Genomic DNA, 17,601 nt, shown 5'->3' with positions numbered 1-17,601 from the left:
GACACAGAAATTGAAACAGTAATAAAGGCCCTCCCAACAAAGAAAAGCCCAGGACCAGATGGATTCACTGCTGAATTCTACCAGACATTTAAAGAAGAATTAACTCCAATTCTTCTCAAACCATTCAGAACAATCGGAAAAGAGGGAATCCTCCCAAATTCTTTCTATGAAGCCAGCATCACCTTAATACCTAAGCCAGAGAAAGATGCAGCATTGAAAGAGAATTACAGACCAATATCCCTGATGAACATAGATGCAAAAATACTCAATAAAATTCTGGCCAATAGAATGCAACAACACATCAGAAAGATCATCCACCCAGACCAAGTGGGATTTATCCCTGGTATGCAGGGATGGTTCAATGTGCGCAAAACAATCAACGTGATACACCACATAAACAGACTGCAGAAGAAAAACCATATGATTCTCTCAATAGACGCAGAGAAAGCATTTGATAAAATACAACACCCTTTCATGATGAAAACTCTAAGCAAACTGGGTATACAAGGAACATTCCTCAATACAATCAAAGTAATCTATGAAAAACCCACAGCCAACATCCTATTGAATGGGGAAAAGTTGGAAGCATTTCCACTGAAATCTGGTACCAGACAGGGATGCACACTCTAACCACTGCTATTCAATATACTTCTGGAAGTTTTTGCCAGAGCTATTAGGCAAGAAAACGAAATTAAAGGAATACATATTGGGAAGGAAGAATTCAAACTATCCCTCTTTGCAGACGATATGATTCTTTATTTAGGGGATCCAAAGAACTCTACTAAGAGACTATTGGAACTCATTGAAAAGTTTGGCAAAGTAGCAGGATATAAAATCAATGCACAAAAATCAACAGCCTTTGCATACACAGGCAATGCCACGGCTGAGGAAGAACTGCTAAGATCAATCCCATTCACAATAGCTACAAAAACAATCAAATACCTTGGAATAAACTTGACCAAGGATGTTAAAGATCTCTACGATGAAAATTACAAAACCTTAAAGAAAGAAATAGAAGAGGATACCAAAAAATGGAAAAATCTTCCATGCTCATGGGTTGGAAGAATTAATATCATCAAAATGTCCATTCTCCCAAAAGCAATTCATACATTCAATGCAATACCAATCAAGATACCGAAGACATTCTTCTCAGATCTGGAAAAAATGATACTGAAATTCATATGGAGACACAGGAGACCTCGAATAGCTAAAGCAATCTTGTTATGTAAAAACAAGGCCGGAGGCATCACAATACCAGATTTCAGGACATACTACAGGGCAGTTGTTATCAAAACAGCATGGTACTGGTACAGAAACAGATGGATAGACCAATGGAACAGAATAGAAACACCAGAAATCAATCCAAACATCTACAGCCAACTCATATTTGAGCAAGGATCCAAAACCAATCCCTGGTGTAAGGACAGTCTATTCAATAAATGGTGCTGGGAAAATTGGATTTCCACGTGCAGAAGCATGAAGCAAGACCCATACCTTTCACCTTACACAAAAATCTACTCAACCTGGATTGAAGACTGAAATCTATGACCCGCAACCATCAAGTTATTAGAGAGCATTGGAGAAACCCTGCAAGATATAGGCACAGGCAAAGACTTCTTGGAAAAGACCCCAGAAGCACAGGCAGTCAAAGCCAAAATTAACATTTGGGATTGCATCAAATTGAGAAGTTTCTGTACTTCAAAAGAAACAGGAAAGTGAACTGGCAACTGACATAATGGGAAAAAAATATTTGCAAACTATGTTATAGATAAAGGGTTGATAACCAGAATCTACAAAGAAATCAAGAAACTCCACAACAACAAAACAAACAACCCACTTAAGAGATGGGCCAAGGACCTCAATATACATTTTCCCAAAGAGGAAATCTAAAGGGCCAACAGACACATGAAAAAATGTTCAAGATCACTAGCAATCAGGGAAATGCAAATCAAAACCACAATGAGGTTTCACCTCACCCCAGTCAGAATGGCTCACATTCAGAAATCTACCAACAACAGATGCTGCAGAGGATGTGGGGGAAAAGGGACACTAACCCACTGTTGGTGGGAATGCAAACTGGTTAAGCCACTATGGAAGTCAGTCTGGAGATTCCTCAGAAACCTGAATATAACCGTACCATACAACCCAGCCATCCCACTCTTTGGAATTTACCCAAAGGAAATTAAATTGGCAAATAAAACAACTGTCTGCAACTCAATGTTTATTGCATCTCAGTTCACAATAGCTAAGACCTGGAATCAACCTCAATGCCCATCCACAGAAGACTGGATAAAGAAATTATGGGATATGCACTCTATAGAATACTATACAGCAGTAAAAAATGAATGAAATCCAGTCATTTGCAACAAAATGGAGGAATTTGGAACACATCATGCTGAGTGAAATAAGCCAGTCCCAAAGGGACAAATATCATACGTTCTGATATGTGACAACTAACCGAGCACCAAAAAGGAAACCTGTTGAAGTGAAACGGACACTATGAGAAACAATGACTTGATCAGCCCTTGTCCTGACTGTTGAGGAACAACTTACTATTTTATTCCTTCTAGTATTTTATTTTTGTTCTACTTAATACTATTGGTTGAACCCTTTAATTAACATACAATTATTCTTAGGTGTTTAAATTTAGCTGAAAAGTGATTCCTGTTAAATATAACAGTTTGAGACATGCTCAATCGTACTTGCCCCAAATGGTAGAGTTAGAAATGCACCAGGGATTTCCAATTCAATCCCATCAAGGTGGCATGTACCAATGCCATCTCACTAGTCAAAGTGATTAGTTTCAGTTCATAATTGATCATAATGTTAGGATTAAGAGTCAAAGATATCACATAAATAAGAGTGGTGTCTGCTAATACTAACTGATAGAATTAAAAAGGAGAGAATCATCCTACATGGGAAGCGGGATACCCAGTTGACTCATAGACTGGCAGATGTCCTAAACAGCACTCTGGCCTCAGAATCAGCCCTTGAGGCATTTGGATCTGGCTGAAGAGCCCATGAGAGTATTTCAGGCATGGAAAGCCAAGACACTCTTCCAAAAAAAAAATGACCTAGATGAAAGATCTCTGTGAGATCCCAGTGGAAAGAATGGGCCATGAAAGAAGGAGGGGCTTTTCTCTGAAGGGAGGAGAGAACGTCCACTTTGACTATGGCCTTGTCTAAATAGATTGGAGTTGGTAAACTCAAAAGTCTTCCATAACCGTTGCAACTCATGACAAGAGCCTCGGGTGATTACTGACACCATAAACAAGAGTGTCAATTGTTAAATCAACAACAGGAGTCACTGTGCACTTACTGCCCATATAGCATCTCTGTCCTTAATGTATTGTACTATGTGGATTAACGGCATAACTAGTACTCAAACAGTACTTTGTACTTCTGTGTGGGTGCAAACTGATGAAATCTTTACTTAGTATATACTAAATTGATCTTCTGTATATAAAGAGTTGAAAATGAATCTTGATGTGAATGGGATGGGAGAGGGAGTGGGAGATGGTATGGTTGCGGGTGGGAGGGAGGTTATGGGGGGAAAAAGCCACTGTAATCCAAAAGCTGTACTTTGGAAATTTATATTTATTAAATATAAGTTCAAAAAAAGAAAAAAGGAAAATGGTAAGTACAAAATGTTATTAAATTGCTTGCCAAATCTGCAAGAAAAAATTGAAACTTTGACTCACATATATCATGAATTCCTCAATGACAAAGTTTACTACTAAATTTAATTTTGGCAATTAAAATGATCCTATCCAATCACTGTAATAGTTGCGTGCACATGTTCTTAAATAGGAAAACAACCATTAGTAACCTACCTGGTCTACCTCGTATAGGTGTAGATACATATAGAGGTGGTACAGTATTTTGTGAGGAAACTGAAGCAGTGCTACTAGCTTGATCAGCTGATGTACAGTTAGATAAAACTGGAGCTGGAACATTATTGGCACAGGAAGCTGCAAGTACTGGAGAATTTCCCATCTCCTATAAGTGCAGAAAAAGTTCAGAACTCTTAACTTTGGTTTCTCAAACAGATTTTAGTTTCTTCCCTAATCCTAAATTTCAGGATATAATTTTCTTTTGATGACTAAATGACTAAGAAGTCCATCTCACATAAATGCTATGTAGGAAGGTTATTTCTTTTAGAAGACCCCAGATTCATTTGAAAGCTTTAACATTTTATGATTTTATTTATTTGAAAGGCACAGTTACACACAGAGAGAGGGGAAAAGACACACAGAGAGATCTTCCATCCACTGGTTCACTCCCCAGATGACTGCAACAGCCAGGGATAGGCCAAGTTGAAGCGAAGAGCTTCATCCAGGTCTCCCACATGGATATAGGAGCCCAAGCACTTTGACTGTCCTCAGTTGCTTCCCCAGGCACATTAGCAGGGAGCTGGATAGGAAGTGGAGCAGTCAGGACTTGAACAAGTGCCTACATGGATGCCAGTATTATAGGCAGTGGCTGAATCTGCTATGGGACAACACTGGCTCCAAAAGCTTTAACTCCTAAATCTATTATTTTCTTGAAAATATATAAATGAGATTCAAAAATCAAGTACCAATTTGTATACAATGAAAAGTTTCCTTCCAACCTGTATTCTACTTGCCTCACTACCTCTTCCCCAAACAGATAATCTATGAGTTTCCTGTATATGGTTACAGATTTGTGATACATATCCAGTTTGTCACATTTTTTAAAATAATCACATACTTTTTAAACAGGAAAGGTGCTTTGCATATTTGGTAACTTCATGGGACTACAATTTTTTTTTCTGTTTATGACACAGACTACTTTCCCACAGCATCCAGTCCAAGTTTGTGCAGAGATAATAAATAAATGGCAAGACTTTTCTTGAACACATTGTCTTCACTGTCAGTTCCATTTCCTTACCACCCACGGAAATGTGCCTACTACCCTTACCCTCTCTGGTTTTCTGAAACCGCTTTCAAAGTCATCAGTAGTCTCCATGGCAACAAACCATAATAGACTTATTAATCCTTATGTTGTTTGACTTTTTAGCAGCAACTGCTCCTTGAAACTCTCTTTTCCAGGGGCTTCCAGATTAATACAATCTCCTACTTTTCCTCCCCCCCTCCGCACTGTTCCTTCTCTACCCATTTTGTAAAATTTGGCGACTCACAGACTCTGTTCTAGATGCTTTTCTCAATCTCTTGCACTTCCCAGGATGACTATTTACTCCTAGGGTTTCAGCTATCTTTTTCATGTTGACTCCCTATTCCACAGGAGAACTTTAAACTTAAGCTTCAGTAAAATAAATTTGACAGGTAATTTATATTAACTCACTCATCACAGAAGAGGTTCACAGTAGGTTGAATATGAGTAGTCTAATGCCAGCACATAGAACAATGTCTGGAACACAGTAGATTCTCAATCAATTTTATTGAATGAATTTACACAATCACTGTGTCAGGTACCACAATGTATTAATAATATTTAAAACACAATCAGCTGTTTGAAGTATTACAGGGATAAAAGAAAATAATTTTTCTCTGTTCAGATCACTGTAACTATTTAATAACAGTATGAGATTACCTTTTGGGGGTAGCTGTATGAGGTAACTGCATCCTGAGGAGGTACAGAACATGGCCTTCTGTCCTGAAGAGACTTTAAGGAATACAGAAATACAACTGAATAAAGGGAAATCAAGAAACCAAACTTCACATCAATAAAAGATCTGCTTAACATATTAAACCAAATGTAAGTGATCTGTCCTGAAATAATGAAAATTTGAAAGTGATAGGTAATACTGCTCTAAAAGGTGTCACTCTAGAGCCTGATTTGGGTGACTGTTTTGTTACCTACCTACCGAGATCCTGATCACATAACTAGTCCCAAGACAGATTCTAAAATCTAACTGAAATTTTAACCCTTTCTCAGTAGGCTTTCTTGCTTTAGAAGTAGAACCATCAATAGTTTTGCTAAAGGAATCTATTCTATCTGATGATGTAGCTTGGGACAAGGATGGGCTAGCTGACTGCATCTTTTTTAAAGATTAATTTATTTATTTGAAAGGCAGAGAGAGAGGGAGGGAATGAATCTTCCATCTGCTGGTTCACTTTGCAAATTGACCCAATAGCTGGAGCTGGGCCGATCTGGAGTCTGGAACCAGGAACTTCCTCTCAGTCTCCCATGCAGGTGCAAGGGCCCAAGCATTTGAGCCATCCTCCATTGCTTTCCCAAGAGCATCAGCAATGAGCTGGATTAGAAGTGGAACAGCCGGGACTCGAACCAGTGCCCACATGGGATGCCAGCACTGCAGGCAGCAGCTTCACTTGCCATTCCACAGTGCCCACCTCATGACTGCATCTTATCTAAGCAAGATGTAGTAGGATCCAAACATTACTTCCTTTGGGCAGAAGACCTTATCTTTATAAAAGTAAAGATGGTTTTGAAGGCCTCAAATTCATGTAAGAGAGACTATGATGGCAGCAAAAACTCTCACAGGAGAAACTGGTAATACTGGTCAATATGCAGAGGGAATCAGGGAGGCAATCACAGGAAACAACAAGAACCATACTGTGAAAAGGAGCCCCACTTAACAAGATGGCTCATTTCCAAAGTTCATGTTCAAGTACAGCCAAAGCACCTGCCTAAAGACAAACATTTACCCTAGCTCAGAAGGCCCTGTGTGAGTGTTAAACAACTATGGAGAAAGATTTAGTTGAGCGATGAACATGGAATAAATGTTTATGGTCTCCTGGAAGGCTCTGTACCTAGAAACATTTATTCAAGTCCTATATTGGGCTTCAATCCCTCAGAATAATATGAAAAAAAAATCTTTAGAAATTTGCTATGGATTTGGTGGCTTGGGAGGGGGGGTGGGCATGTGGAACATCATGAAGAGATTGTAGGCTATGATAAAGCAAATTGAGAAGAAAAAGGAACATGTGAAAAATGAAATTAAAAAGAAAATAAAGTACCTAGTCTTAGCATGCTTAATGGCTAGATTTTTAACTACCATTTTCACTTGAATGGCTATTTCAAAAGCAGGTTATAAGGCATGTGATATGAGAACAGTAATGGTGAGGTGGAGTAAAAACTCTTTCTTTAAAAGGTACAAAGTAAGAGAACAAAGGAGGAGAAAATAATTACATATCAGAGTTTTTTTTCTCTTTCCTAAGACGCATTGCCTAAATAGTAAAAAAAGAAAAAAAATTACAGAAAGCTGCCAAGGTTAAGTATAAACCTAATTAGAGAACAGAGGGTAATTATTAGTAAGTACTTAAAAAAAAATCCAGTTCTCATTTTGAGTTTCTAGTGGGATGGTCCTTTCCAGCCCCAAATAAAATTAAGTATTGCCAGGTGACTTGTATGGACACTGAAATATAAGCAGAAATGTTAACTGCTGGTGTTCAATTTCTGTATCTTTGAACTACAGAAGTGATTGTGAAAGTACACATCCATCAGCCTGGGGCCCTGAGGATCATGAAGAACAGAGACCTGCTACATCCTGCACTGAACATATAACATTGGCAGCAACAACTTTTCTGGTGATAAGCCTTTGGGATTTTGAGGGCTATTTGACAGCATAACTTGAGTAAAACAGGTGTTAGTAACTAAGAGTATGTGTTGTATCCAAAATCTAACTGAGATTATGAATGCATAGCTCTTAGGAAAAGAGACTTAGAAAATTGAATGTTAAACTGTGTTTTGACTACTGGTGGCAAAGTTTAGCAAGATATGAGAATACTTCAAAAGTGGAAATGGAACTTAAAGGTTTTTTGGTATAAAAAATTCTGAAATCCATGTAGTTTTTCATAATACTGATTTTTTATGAAAGTTCTAAAGACAGACATGTGTAAGAATTAGCAGATTGCAGGAAGGAATAAAAGGGAATAGAGTCTTTGCATACAGGAACTCTTAGGGTAGAAGAAGCAACTGTTTTGATCTTAAACTGTAAAAGATCAAATTGATAAATGAATTACTCAAAGAAACTATGAGCCAGAACTAGAAATCATTCGGCTGAGATAAAAACCACCCTTGGACTCACCATTAACTACAATCAACTACAAGCTACAATCAATCTTTGACAAACAAGCTAAAATCAATCCCTAGAGAAAGGATAGTCTATTCAACGAAAGGTGTTGGGAAAATTGGATCTTACGCATGCAGAAGTATGAAACAAGACACCTTATGCAAAAATCAACTCACAATGGATCAAGAATCTAAATCTACAACTTGATACCATCAAACTACTAGAGGAAAACATAGGGGGTATTTATGCAAAACATGACAAAAGACTTCTTGGAAAAGACTCCAGAAGACTAGGCAATAAAAGCATAAATTGACAAATGGTGTTACATCAAGTTAAGGAGCTTCTTCACTGCAAAAGGAAACATGCAACAAAGTGAAGAGGCAACACAGAATAGGAGAAAATATTTTTAAACCATGCAACTGATAAAGGATTAGCATTTACAATCTATAAAGAGCTCAAGAAACTCGACAATAATAAAACAATCAAGAAATGGGCAATGGATATGAACAGGCATTTTTTAAGGGATAAAATACAAATGGCCAACAGACACATGAAAACATGCTCAGGATCACTAGCCATCAGGGAGATGCAAACACCACAATGAGGTTTCACCTTACCCTATTTTGAATGCCTATCATCCAAAAATAAAAATAATAATAGTAATTGCTGGGGAGAGTGTGGGGATAAAGGTACCCTAATACACTGTTGGTATAACATTACGGAAGACATTATGGAGACTCCTCAGAAATCTGAAAATGGCTCTCTCATATGACCCAGCCACCCTACTCCTGAGAATTTACCCAAAGGATATAAAAGCAGCATATGAGTTACTTATTACATGTTTATTATGGATCAATTCACAATAGCTAAGATATGGAATCAACCTAGATGTCCATCAACTGATGAATGGATAAAGAAAATGTATATATACACTATGGAATACTACTCAGTCTTTTTTTTTTAATATTTATTTTTATTTTTTGACAGGCTGAGTGGACAGTGAGAGAGAGAGTCAGAGAGAAAGGTCTTCCTTTGCCGTTGGTTCACCCTCCAATGGCCGCCGCGGCTGGCGCGCTGCGGCCGGCGCACCGCACTGATCCAATGGCAGGAGCCAGGTGCTTCTCCTGGTCTCCCATGGGGTGCAGGGCCCAAGGACCTAGGCCATCCTCCACTGCACTCCCTGGCCACAGCAGAGAGCTGGCCTGGAAGAGGGGCAACCGGGACAGGATCAGTGCCCCGACTGGGACTAGAACCCGGTGTGCCAGCGCCGCTAGGCGGAGGATTAGCCTATTGAGCTGCAGCACCGGCCAACTACTCAGTCTTAAAGAATGAAGTCCTATCTTTGGCAATAAAATGGAAGCAACTAGAAACTATTATGCTTAGATAAGCCAGCAAATATGTTTTTGCTTATTTGTAGTAGTTAACACAGAATACAAAAAAAGTATAGGAACCAAATATCTTGTGATCTGATCATTGTTTCTAGCCCTTGTTTATACACCTGTGGAACTGTGTTTTTTGGTTTTTTTTTGTATTTATTTTTTAAGGAATACAAATTTCATAAGTAAAACTTTAGGAATATAGTTATTCTTCTCATCATACCTGCCCTCCAACCCGTGCTCTCACCCTTCCTCCTCCTCCCTCTCCCCTTACCAGTCCCATTCTCCATTAAGATTTATTTTCAATTAACTTTGTACACAGAAGACCAACTTTACACTAAGATTTCAACAATTTGCCCACATACACACACACAGTTTTGAGAACTAGTTTTACAGTTAACTCTCATAAATGCAACTCATTGAGGACAGAAGTCCTGCATGGGGAGTTAGTGCTCAGTGACTCCTGTTGTTAATTTAACAATTAACACTCATATATGACGTAAGTGACCACCCGAGGCTCTTGACATGAGCTGCCTATGGGAACTGTGGACTTTATTTAAAAAAAAAAAACACAAACTTCTATCTTATTTTTTAAACATTGAAGACAAATTTGTTCATGAATTTGGCAACTGAGAATTGAATGGTTAAAGTAACCAAATACAATGTGGAGCTATCATGAAGGAGGACATGGAATTGGATCTGTGTTCTTTAAATTACTTGTTGAACATTATGGTTAGTGGTACATTATGCCTGATTATACAGTGGACTTAAATTATGTTCCTGCAAAAATTAAAGAGGAAAAAAGAAAAGAAGAAAGGAGGGGCATTGGAGAAGGGAGAGAAGTATGGTTATCTTCCTAGAATTGTACCTATGGCATACATGAAATCAGTTCTCTCTGTATTAATAAAAATTTAAAAAAATAAAGGACTCTTAAAAAAAACACTTGGGGCCCCCATTTTCTGTAAGAAGCAGGCTGAAAAAGCTTCTCAGTTGCCAGGGAATAATCATTCTCCCATGCCTATTTCAAATATGGCCAAGGAAAGAAGAGCCTTGGAACCACCAAGAGACACCAGAAACAATGAACCAATGAATAGTTCCCCATTTATTGGTTAGCGCTGTTCATAATGTCTGCCTATGAAGATTTCAGAATTGCTATGGGACAGTAACTATGTTTCTACCATTTTCTTCCTTTCTAGGGATTTTCACTGCAATATTTTAGCCCCTGCTTTGTAACTAAAGCCTGGATATAGGTGGGCATGGTAAAACTTTTGCTTTAGGTCTCAACATAAAGAGGAGCCATACCTGGATCCAACATAAAGAGTTTAACAAATTACCCAGAAATCCTGGGCTTTAAGTTTGATTACACTGAATGGAAATTTTAGGCTGTCTCTTCTGGGGGTAGAAACAAGTATTTTGCCTGTGGGATGGAGAGGGAGAACTAGTTCAATGCTGTAGTCCTTAATGCTGTCAACATTTTGCCTTCCAAGAGCAAAGAAATTAGAGTTTTCAGGTGGATCTGCTCTAGCCAATAGAAAACAAAGTGCCATGTGTCACCTCTGATATAAGCTCTAGGAGTCAGTGTACCATTTACCCACTTTTATTACCCACTTTGGCAATCAAGAGATGCAGCACCCATCACTCTGTGTCACTAAGTCCTTGTAGACCTCTACTGGACATGTAGCATAATCAAGAAGCAAACTTTTGCTATATTAAATGACTGAGATTTATGTTCCATTTTAACTGATAAAAAATAAAATCCTCTAAAAATCATCACTGCCAATGTTAGAACTTCCTCTTATACTAACAACAAATATTAGGAATATCCCTTAACTAAATGAAATATCCCTAAATTAATCCCTAATTTCAGAATCTGAGTATGATATTGGATGAGTTATTTAATTTCTATATCTACAAAATGAGAATGATACTAATTGTCTCATGGATTTGATTTGAATACATTTATATGCATAGCTCCTAGAATAGTGCCCTAGTACATATGGCTCAGTGTTTGCCATTATTAAGTACCTACCAAGTTTGCTGTAGATGCAGTTGTGCTGTAAACACTTGAAGTTTCATAGTCTGGCTCTAGAGAATATAGCCAAAGTAAAGTAAAATATGAGCATTATTTTATCATTTGAAATTCCATAAATAGTGATGATTGTCATTATATCTAGATCTCACTGACCTGAAGGATAAAGATATTCTTCATGATATACCCCTAGAAAAAAAAGACAGAAGTATATTTATATAGGTTTTATTAGCTTGAGAAAGCAAAATGGCCAGCACTTGATTTTCCTAAGTTGTTTTTTTCACTTTTTAATTTTTTTCCTAAGTTTTATGGTTATATGTTCAAAACTAAACTCCATACATCCTTAGAAGTCATTTGAGTTTTCATACTTGTTGACAGATACTGAAGCCAAAGACCAGCAATAAACACCACAAATTTCTCCTGAAAATTCTCTTAGCTTGTAAGAGTTCAGGTAGAGGTGAAAAACCCAGCTGTGTTCAGTGTTTCCAGGGAGGCAGTACAGTGTAGCAGTACAAAGGGCCTGGAACTAGGACTGCCTGGATTTGAATCCTAGTTAGCTACATGACTTTAGGCAAACTATTTAATATTTGTACCTCAATTTCTTCACTGTAAAATGGATAATAGTATCTAGCGTATATGGGTTTCACTTTTAACAAAAGTGAAAAAATTTAGAATTTTTGACATATAGTATAGATTATAGTCAACTCAAATGTTGAGTATAATTTTAGTATAACTCAGTTTCCTGACGTGGATAATAAAGGAATAAGCTATGCCTTATATATTTTATGCCTGTTTCATGCCAGTAATACATGTAGTACCATTTTTCCTGAAAGGAAGGCTCAATAGATTGAAGTACTTTAAGATTTCTGAACTATTGAGATGCAGAATAAGGATAGTTTTCTACCAAATAAAACTCTACCAATCTGAACTGAAGGTGAGAACAAAGATCTGATCACTTTAAATGTGCCACAATGGGTGAGCAGTTTATCTGAAGTTACCCACAGGGATAAGAAGAAAAGAAAAAAGCAAAGAGGAAGCATCCTTACGCACATGCATACATACACGTGCATAACATTTTCACAAATCGGACTGGTACTGTATTTTTGATCCTCATTAATTTCCTAGAAGTATTTACTGTATTTTCTTCTACATGATAGTAGAAGGAGGAATATTATAAAACAAGAAACATACTGAAGTCATTCAGAATGTCTCACACTGCCTTATGTCCCCAATCTTCCAGAACAGTTTCAGTAGGCATATATCATTTACTAGTGAAATGGCAAAAAATAAGCATACTCATAGTAGGAGACAATATGACATCTGTTAAGAGCATTCATATATGCATATGTATGTATGTGTGTATGCTTTAAAGTCAGATACACCTAAGTCCAAAATCTATCTCTGCAATCACATAGATCCACTACTTTAAAAAGTTCATGGAAAAAAAAACTAAACATATTGCACATTTTCCATGAGCTTTTTGAAGACCCTCATACTATCTAAAAAGACCAGAATAAGTAAATCCATAGAGACAGAAAACATACTGATATTTACTAACAGCTGGGAACAGGGGTAGTTACATGATGTGGGGAATGGGTGCTGATGGGCACTAAGTTTCTCTCTGGGGTAATAAAAAATGCTATAATATTAATTATGGTGATGGCTATTCAATTCTGAATGTAATAAAAACACTGAATTACACATATTAAATAGGTAAAAAGTTGTATCTTAATAAAGTTGTCACATAAACATACCTCTACCATCTACCAAGAGTATGACCATGGCCATGTCATTTGAACCTCACATTTCCTCACAGATAAAATAGGAATATTGCATTCCTTAAAAGAGTACAGAAACAATGATATTAAAGTATAAATAAGCCTATTAAAATGGATGGCACATAGGATTCAATAAATAGTACTGTGTATAGGTCAACTAAACTGTGGGTGAGGAGACATTTCATAGCAGTCTTGTAAAATAAAAGCTAGTCATATGAAAAGGTCAAAGTAGTTAAACAAATGCTAAGGGGAACTATGAATAGTACCTTACTAATAAGAAACAGGTTTTCCATCCTGATATCTCACCAAAGTCCTATGTAAAGACCTAGAAATTAGTTATAACAATATAATGGCCTACTGAAATAAAAGGCTGCCCTTCTAAGAATTACCAGGACATCTTCCAAACTCCAGCAGGTTCTGGGACAAGGCCTTAAAACATTTCCAAAATAAACTACTAGAACAAAGACAAGACCCTAGATCCAAATTTTTGGTCTACTTCACAACCCTGATGTGCTAATATCCTAAGAATTCGCTTTTAAAAAACATTGAACATTGACTCACCACTATCACCCTGACCATTATTCTCTTCTGAATTCAAAGGCTGTTTGCCTGTACTATGTCCTCGCCTTGCAACACAGTATCCTGAATTAGCAGGAACCATTGTAGAGGGACCTCCATGATTCTGTATCAAAAAGAAACACAAGTGTATGCTTTGTATAGTCAGAAAAGAGGATATTCTGAAAGGCAATTAGTAACAAAGAGTAACAATGTGAATCGCTATTGTCAGAGAATTCTATAAGTACATGTTTTAAGTGTATTTTAAAATTAATGATCAACAGAAAACATTAGTATATACATACATGTATACATGTATCTGTGTATATGCATATATATAAGATTATTTGTCTACTTCTAGCCCATTCTCTACAAACAGCTTAAAAAGTTTTTCTCTTTGAACGCTCTAAGATGAAAACTCGTATTCTTCAGAAAAGTTTTTATTTGGTTGCTCATACAAAAAGCTAAAATTTATCCACATTGTCTTTACTTATAAAGAAAAAAAAAAGTAAACATCTTTTTGAGTAAAGCTTTGACCACTTACAGGTAAAGCTGGATAAGCAGTCTCACCCCCTTCTTCCACTTCATAGAAAGTAACAGTTTCTTCCAAGCTCCTGGGCATCTGTCCGTTTTCTGGGACAAACCCATATTGGAAGTTCTTATTCATACAATGCATCTGGCGGTGACTACGTCTAAAGGAGCTTAAGTAGTTTGGAGAATGAAAAAGGAAAAATGAGAAAATATGGCAGTAACTTGTTTCCCATTTCTAAGTAACATTTCTTTTTTTTTTTTTTTTTTTGACAGGCAGAGTGGATAGTGAGAGAGAGACAGAGAAAGGTCTTCCTTTTTGCCGTTGGTTCACCCTCCAATGGCCGCTGCGGCCAGCGCATCTTGCTGATCCAAAGCCAGGAGCCAGGTGCTTCTCCTGGTCTCCCATGCGGGTGCAGGGCCCAAGCACTTGGGCCATCTTCCACTGCCTTCCCGGGCCATAGCAGAGAGCTGGCCTGGAAGAGGGGCAACTGGGATAGAATCTGGCACCCCAACCGGGACTAGAACCCAGTGTGCCGGCGCCGCAAGGTGGAGGATTAGCCTGTTAAGCCACGGCGCTGGCCTTCTAAGTAACATTTCAAACATCTGAAGTTAACACTTTTTATTCTATATTATCATTGCTCAGCAACAAAACCAGACTTCACCATTTATTTTTTTCTGATTTCCAACTCTTTTAAAATACTTACCGAGATCTATAGGAGAAGTTATCATAGTTCTGGCAGCACCTTTTTCCTGGGCCAGAATAAAAACCAACTTTAGGGCCTGGCATGTTTTGCCTGTTGATAAAGTGAGATGAATCCCTAAGAATAAATGGAAAGGAAAAATAGAACTCTTTACTCACTTATGCCTGAGTAGTCATTGCTGAAATTAAGTAAAACACCTTTCTAAAAACATTCAACTAACAAGATTTGCTCTTTCCCACATACTGGCATAAGGCCTATCCATTACCAATGGATACAGTGGCATATATCACATGGACATTCATCTTCATGACATTTTATCTTCTAGCATCTCTTCAACAGCTTTACCTTTCCCTAGACTATGAGATACAAAAATGCCAACAGCTTCATTTTACAATAATTTAACTGTACAGAAGTTCTATCTTTCATGCTCTCTTTAGGCAGAGTATTCAGATTTTTTTTCAATTCTACTATAATTCCATGCAGGAATTAGAAAATTCTAAGACCTAAACAGGACATATGTTATTTTGAAAGTCTTACCTAGGCATCCCACATCCCCGACCTTGTCTTTGAGATGAATATTGAGGATGAAAATGTTCATTAGGCATAACATTGCCAGCTGCCTGTGAGTAGTGCAAAGGAGGCTCATGCCCATAATACATGCTATGCTGAAGTCTGGCTGGAAAGAGGGGATCTCCTCTGCTGTAGGCCATTGTCATATAAACCTCTTTTCCTCGAACTTTCTTGAATATTTTCTTCCGCTGCTTCATGTCCATCTCTACCATAGCTTTCAGGCATACAAAGAAATACCAAATAAGCTTCATAGTCAAAGCAATACATCCAGCATCCCATAACCCCCATGCTGCCTTAAAGTTTCAGTAGCTTTAATCAGGAATAGATCAAATATAGGGAGAAAATTTTTGTATTTTTCAAGGATATACTAAGTCTTCCATTTAGAATGGCAAAACCAGCAGATAATTTCTATACCAATGAGTAGTTCAGTGTGTTACCTTTATAGGCAGCACTGAATTCAAAATATTAAGTCATCCAGTCACCTACATCACTATTTTACAAGAAATTATGCTGGGGCCAGCACTGCGGCATAGCAAGTAAAACCGCCCGCCATCTGCAGTGTTAGCATCTCATATGGGTGCCGGTTTGAGTCCTGGCTGCTCCACTTCCTATCCAGCTCTATGCTATGACCTGGAAAACAGTTAAAGATGGCTCAAGTTGCTTGGGCCCCTTGCACCCACGTGGGAGACCCAGAAGAAACTCCTGGCTCCTGGCTTCGAATTGGTGCAGCCCCGACCATTGCAGCCAATTGGGGAGTGAAGCAACGGATGGAAGATCTCTCTCTCTTTCTCTGCCTCTCCTTTCCTCTCCGTGTAACTCTGACTTTTAAATAAATAAATAAATAAATAAATAAATCTTTTAAAAAAAGAAATTATGCCTGTTAGTATCTTTGGCTGTTTCTTAGAAAGTACTTTCTTAGTTCTTGGAGAAATTTCCCCCTCAAGTTTTCCAGTCTAAAATGTACACCACCTTAAGTTTACACAAAGTCTCCTAGAACAGTGGTTTTCAACCAGGAAAAATTTTCCCCTTCCTCCCTCAAGGTATATTTGGCAATGTCTGGAGACACTCCTGGTTGTCAAAAGCAGAGGCAGAGTGTGCCACTGACATCTAGTGTGTAGAAGCCAGGGATGCTTCGAATCACCCCACAATGAAGTATTATCCATCCCAAAATGTCCATAGTGCCGAGGCTGAGAAAATTTACCTTAGAATAAATAAAAAAAAAACCCATTCAACATAAGTAAAAAGGTCCAAAAGAAAGGAAAAATAAAAGCCTTTAGTATACAAACCCATTTCCGGAACATAGCCCCCAGGCATTTTCTGGTAACCTCTTCCTTTCCGACTGGGCATAGCATTCCAGGCAGGAACAGGTGGCACTTGGGTAACTGCTTTTAGGTTAGCCAGTGGAACAACATGCCTTAAAATTAGAAGTACCACCATGAAGCCACTGTAACTCAGACTTAACTCTCATTCAATATGCATATTTTACACCTTCTGCTACATTTTAAAGTGTATTCTATTTAAACTTACTGACATTAGCTTTCCTAGTTCATTTTTTTTTTTCTTTTCTTTTAGGTTAGAAAACCTAAAACTAGTTTGTAGAGCTTCAAAATGTGTGTAGCTTGTATCTTATATCCAGAAGACTGTATTAGTTCACAAATATTTGCTGCCCCTCTTAGAGAAGGATTTTATTTCACCACCCCACTGACATCAGACTTCACTAGGTAAAACTTTAGTCAGTAATGTATGAGACGTTTTAAGGATCAGCAGCTGGTTTGTCACACTCTCATTTCTTTCCCTGCCTGTGCTTACAGAAGCACATATCAGAAGAGAGCCACTGTTGGACCCACTATGGACATAGTAAATGAGACAGAAATTACCTTTCTTGTTTTAAACTGCTGAAATTTCTTTGATCATTAGGGCAATGCAGCCTCAATTAATGGCTCTTAAAGTGAGCCAACTGCATTAGCATCATCTGGAAATATGTTAGAAGTTCAAATACTTAGATACTACTCCAGACTTACTGAATCAGAAACACTGGGGATTG

At 37.8% G+C, this 17,601-nt stretch overlaps 1 protein-coding gene across 1 annotated transcript in view; it reads right to left on the bottom strand.

Moving 5' to 3' along the window:
• The window catches only part of ALG13 (ALG13 UDP-N-acetylglucosaminyltransferase subunit), an 89,700-nt gene that overhangs the window by 20,260 nt on the left and 51,839 nt on the right, over positions 1 to 17,601 (bottom strand). The window contains 9 exon segments of the mRNA XM_062183040.1: positions 3,834 to 3,999; positions 5,575 to 5,646; positions 11,423 to 11,478; positions 11,579 to 11,611; positions 13,762 to 13,882; positions 14,300 to 14,456; positions 14,991 to 15,104; positions 15,525 to 15,771; positions 16,844 to 16,971. Of these exon segments, the coding sequence (XP_062039024.1) occupies positions 3,834 to 3,999; positions 5,575 to 5,646; positions 11,423 to 11,478; positions 11,579 to 11,611; positions 13,762 to 13,882; positions 14,300 to 14,456; positions 14,991 to 15,104; positions 15,525 to 15,771; positions 16,844 to 16,971 (1,094 nt within the window).

The sequence above is a fragment of the Lepus europaeus genome, chromosome X (assembly GCF_033115175.1).
Source record: "Lepus europaeus isolate LE1 chromosome X, mLepTim1.pri, whole genome shotgun sequence".
Taxonomy (NCBI): domain Eukaryota; kingdom Metazoa; phylum Chordata; class Mammalia; order Lagomorpha; family Leporidae; genus Lepus; species Lepus europaeus.
This window is presented reverse-complemented; position numbering and strand designations above follow the sequence as displayed.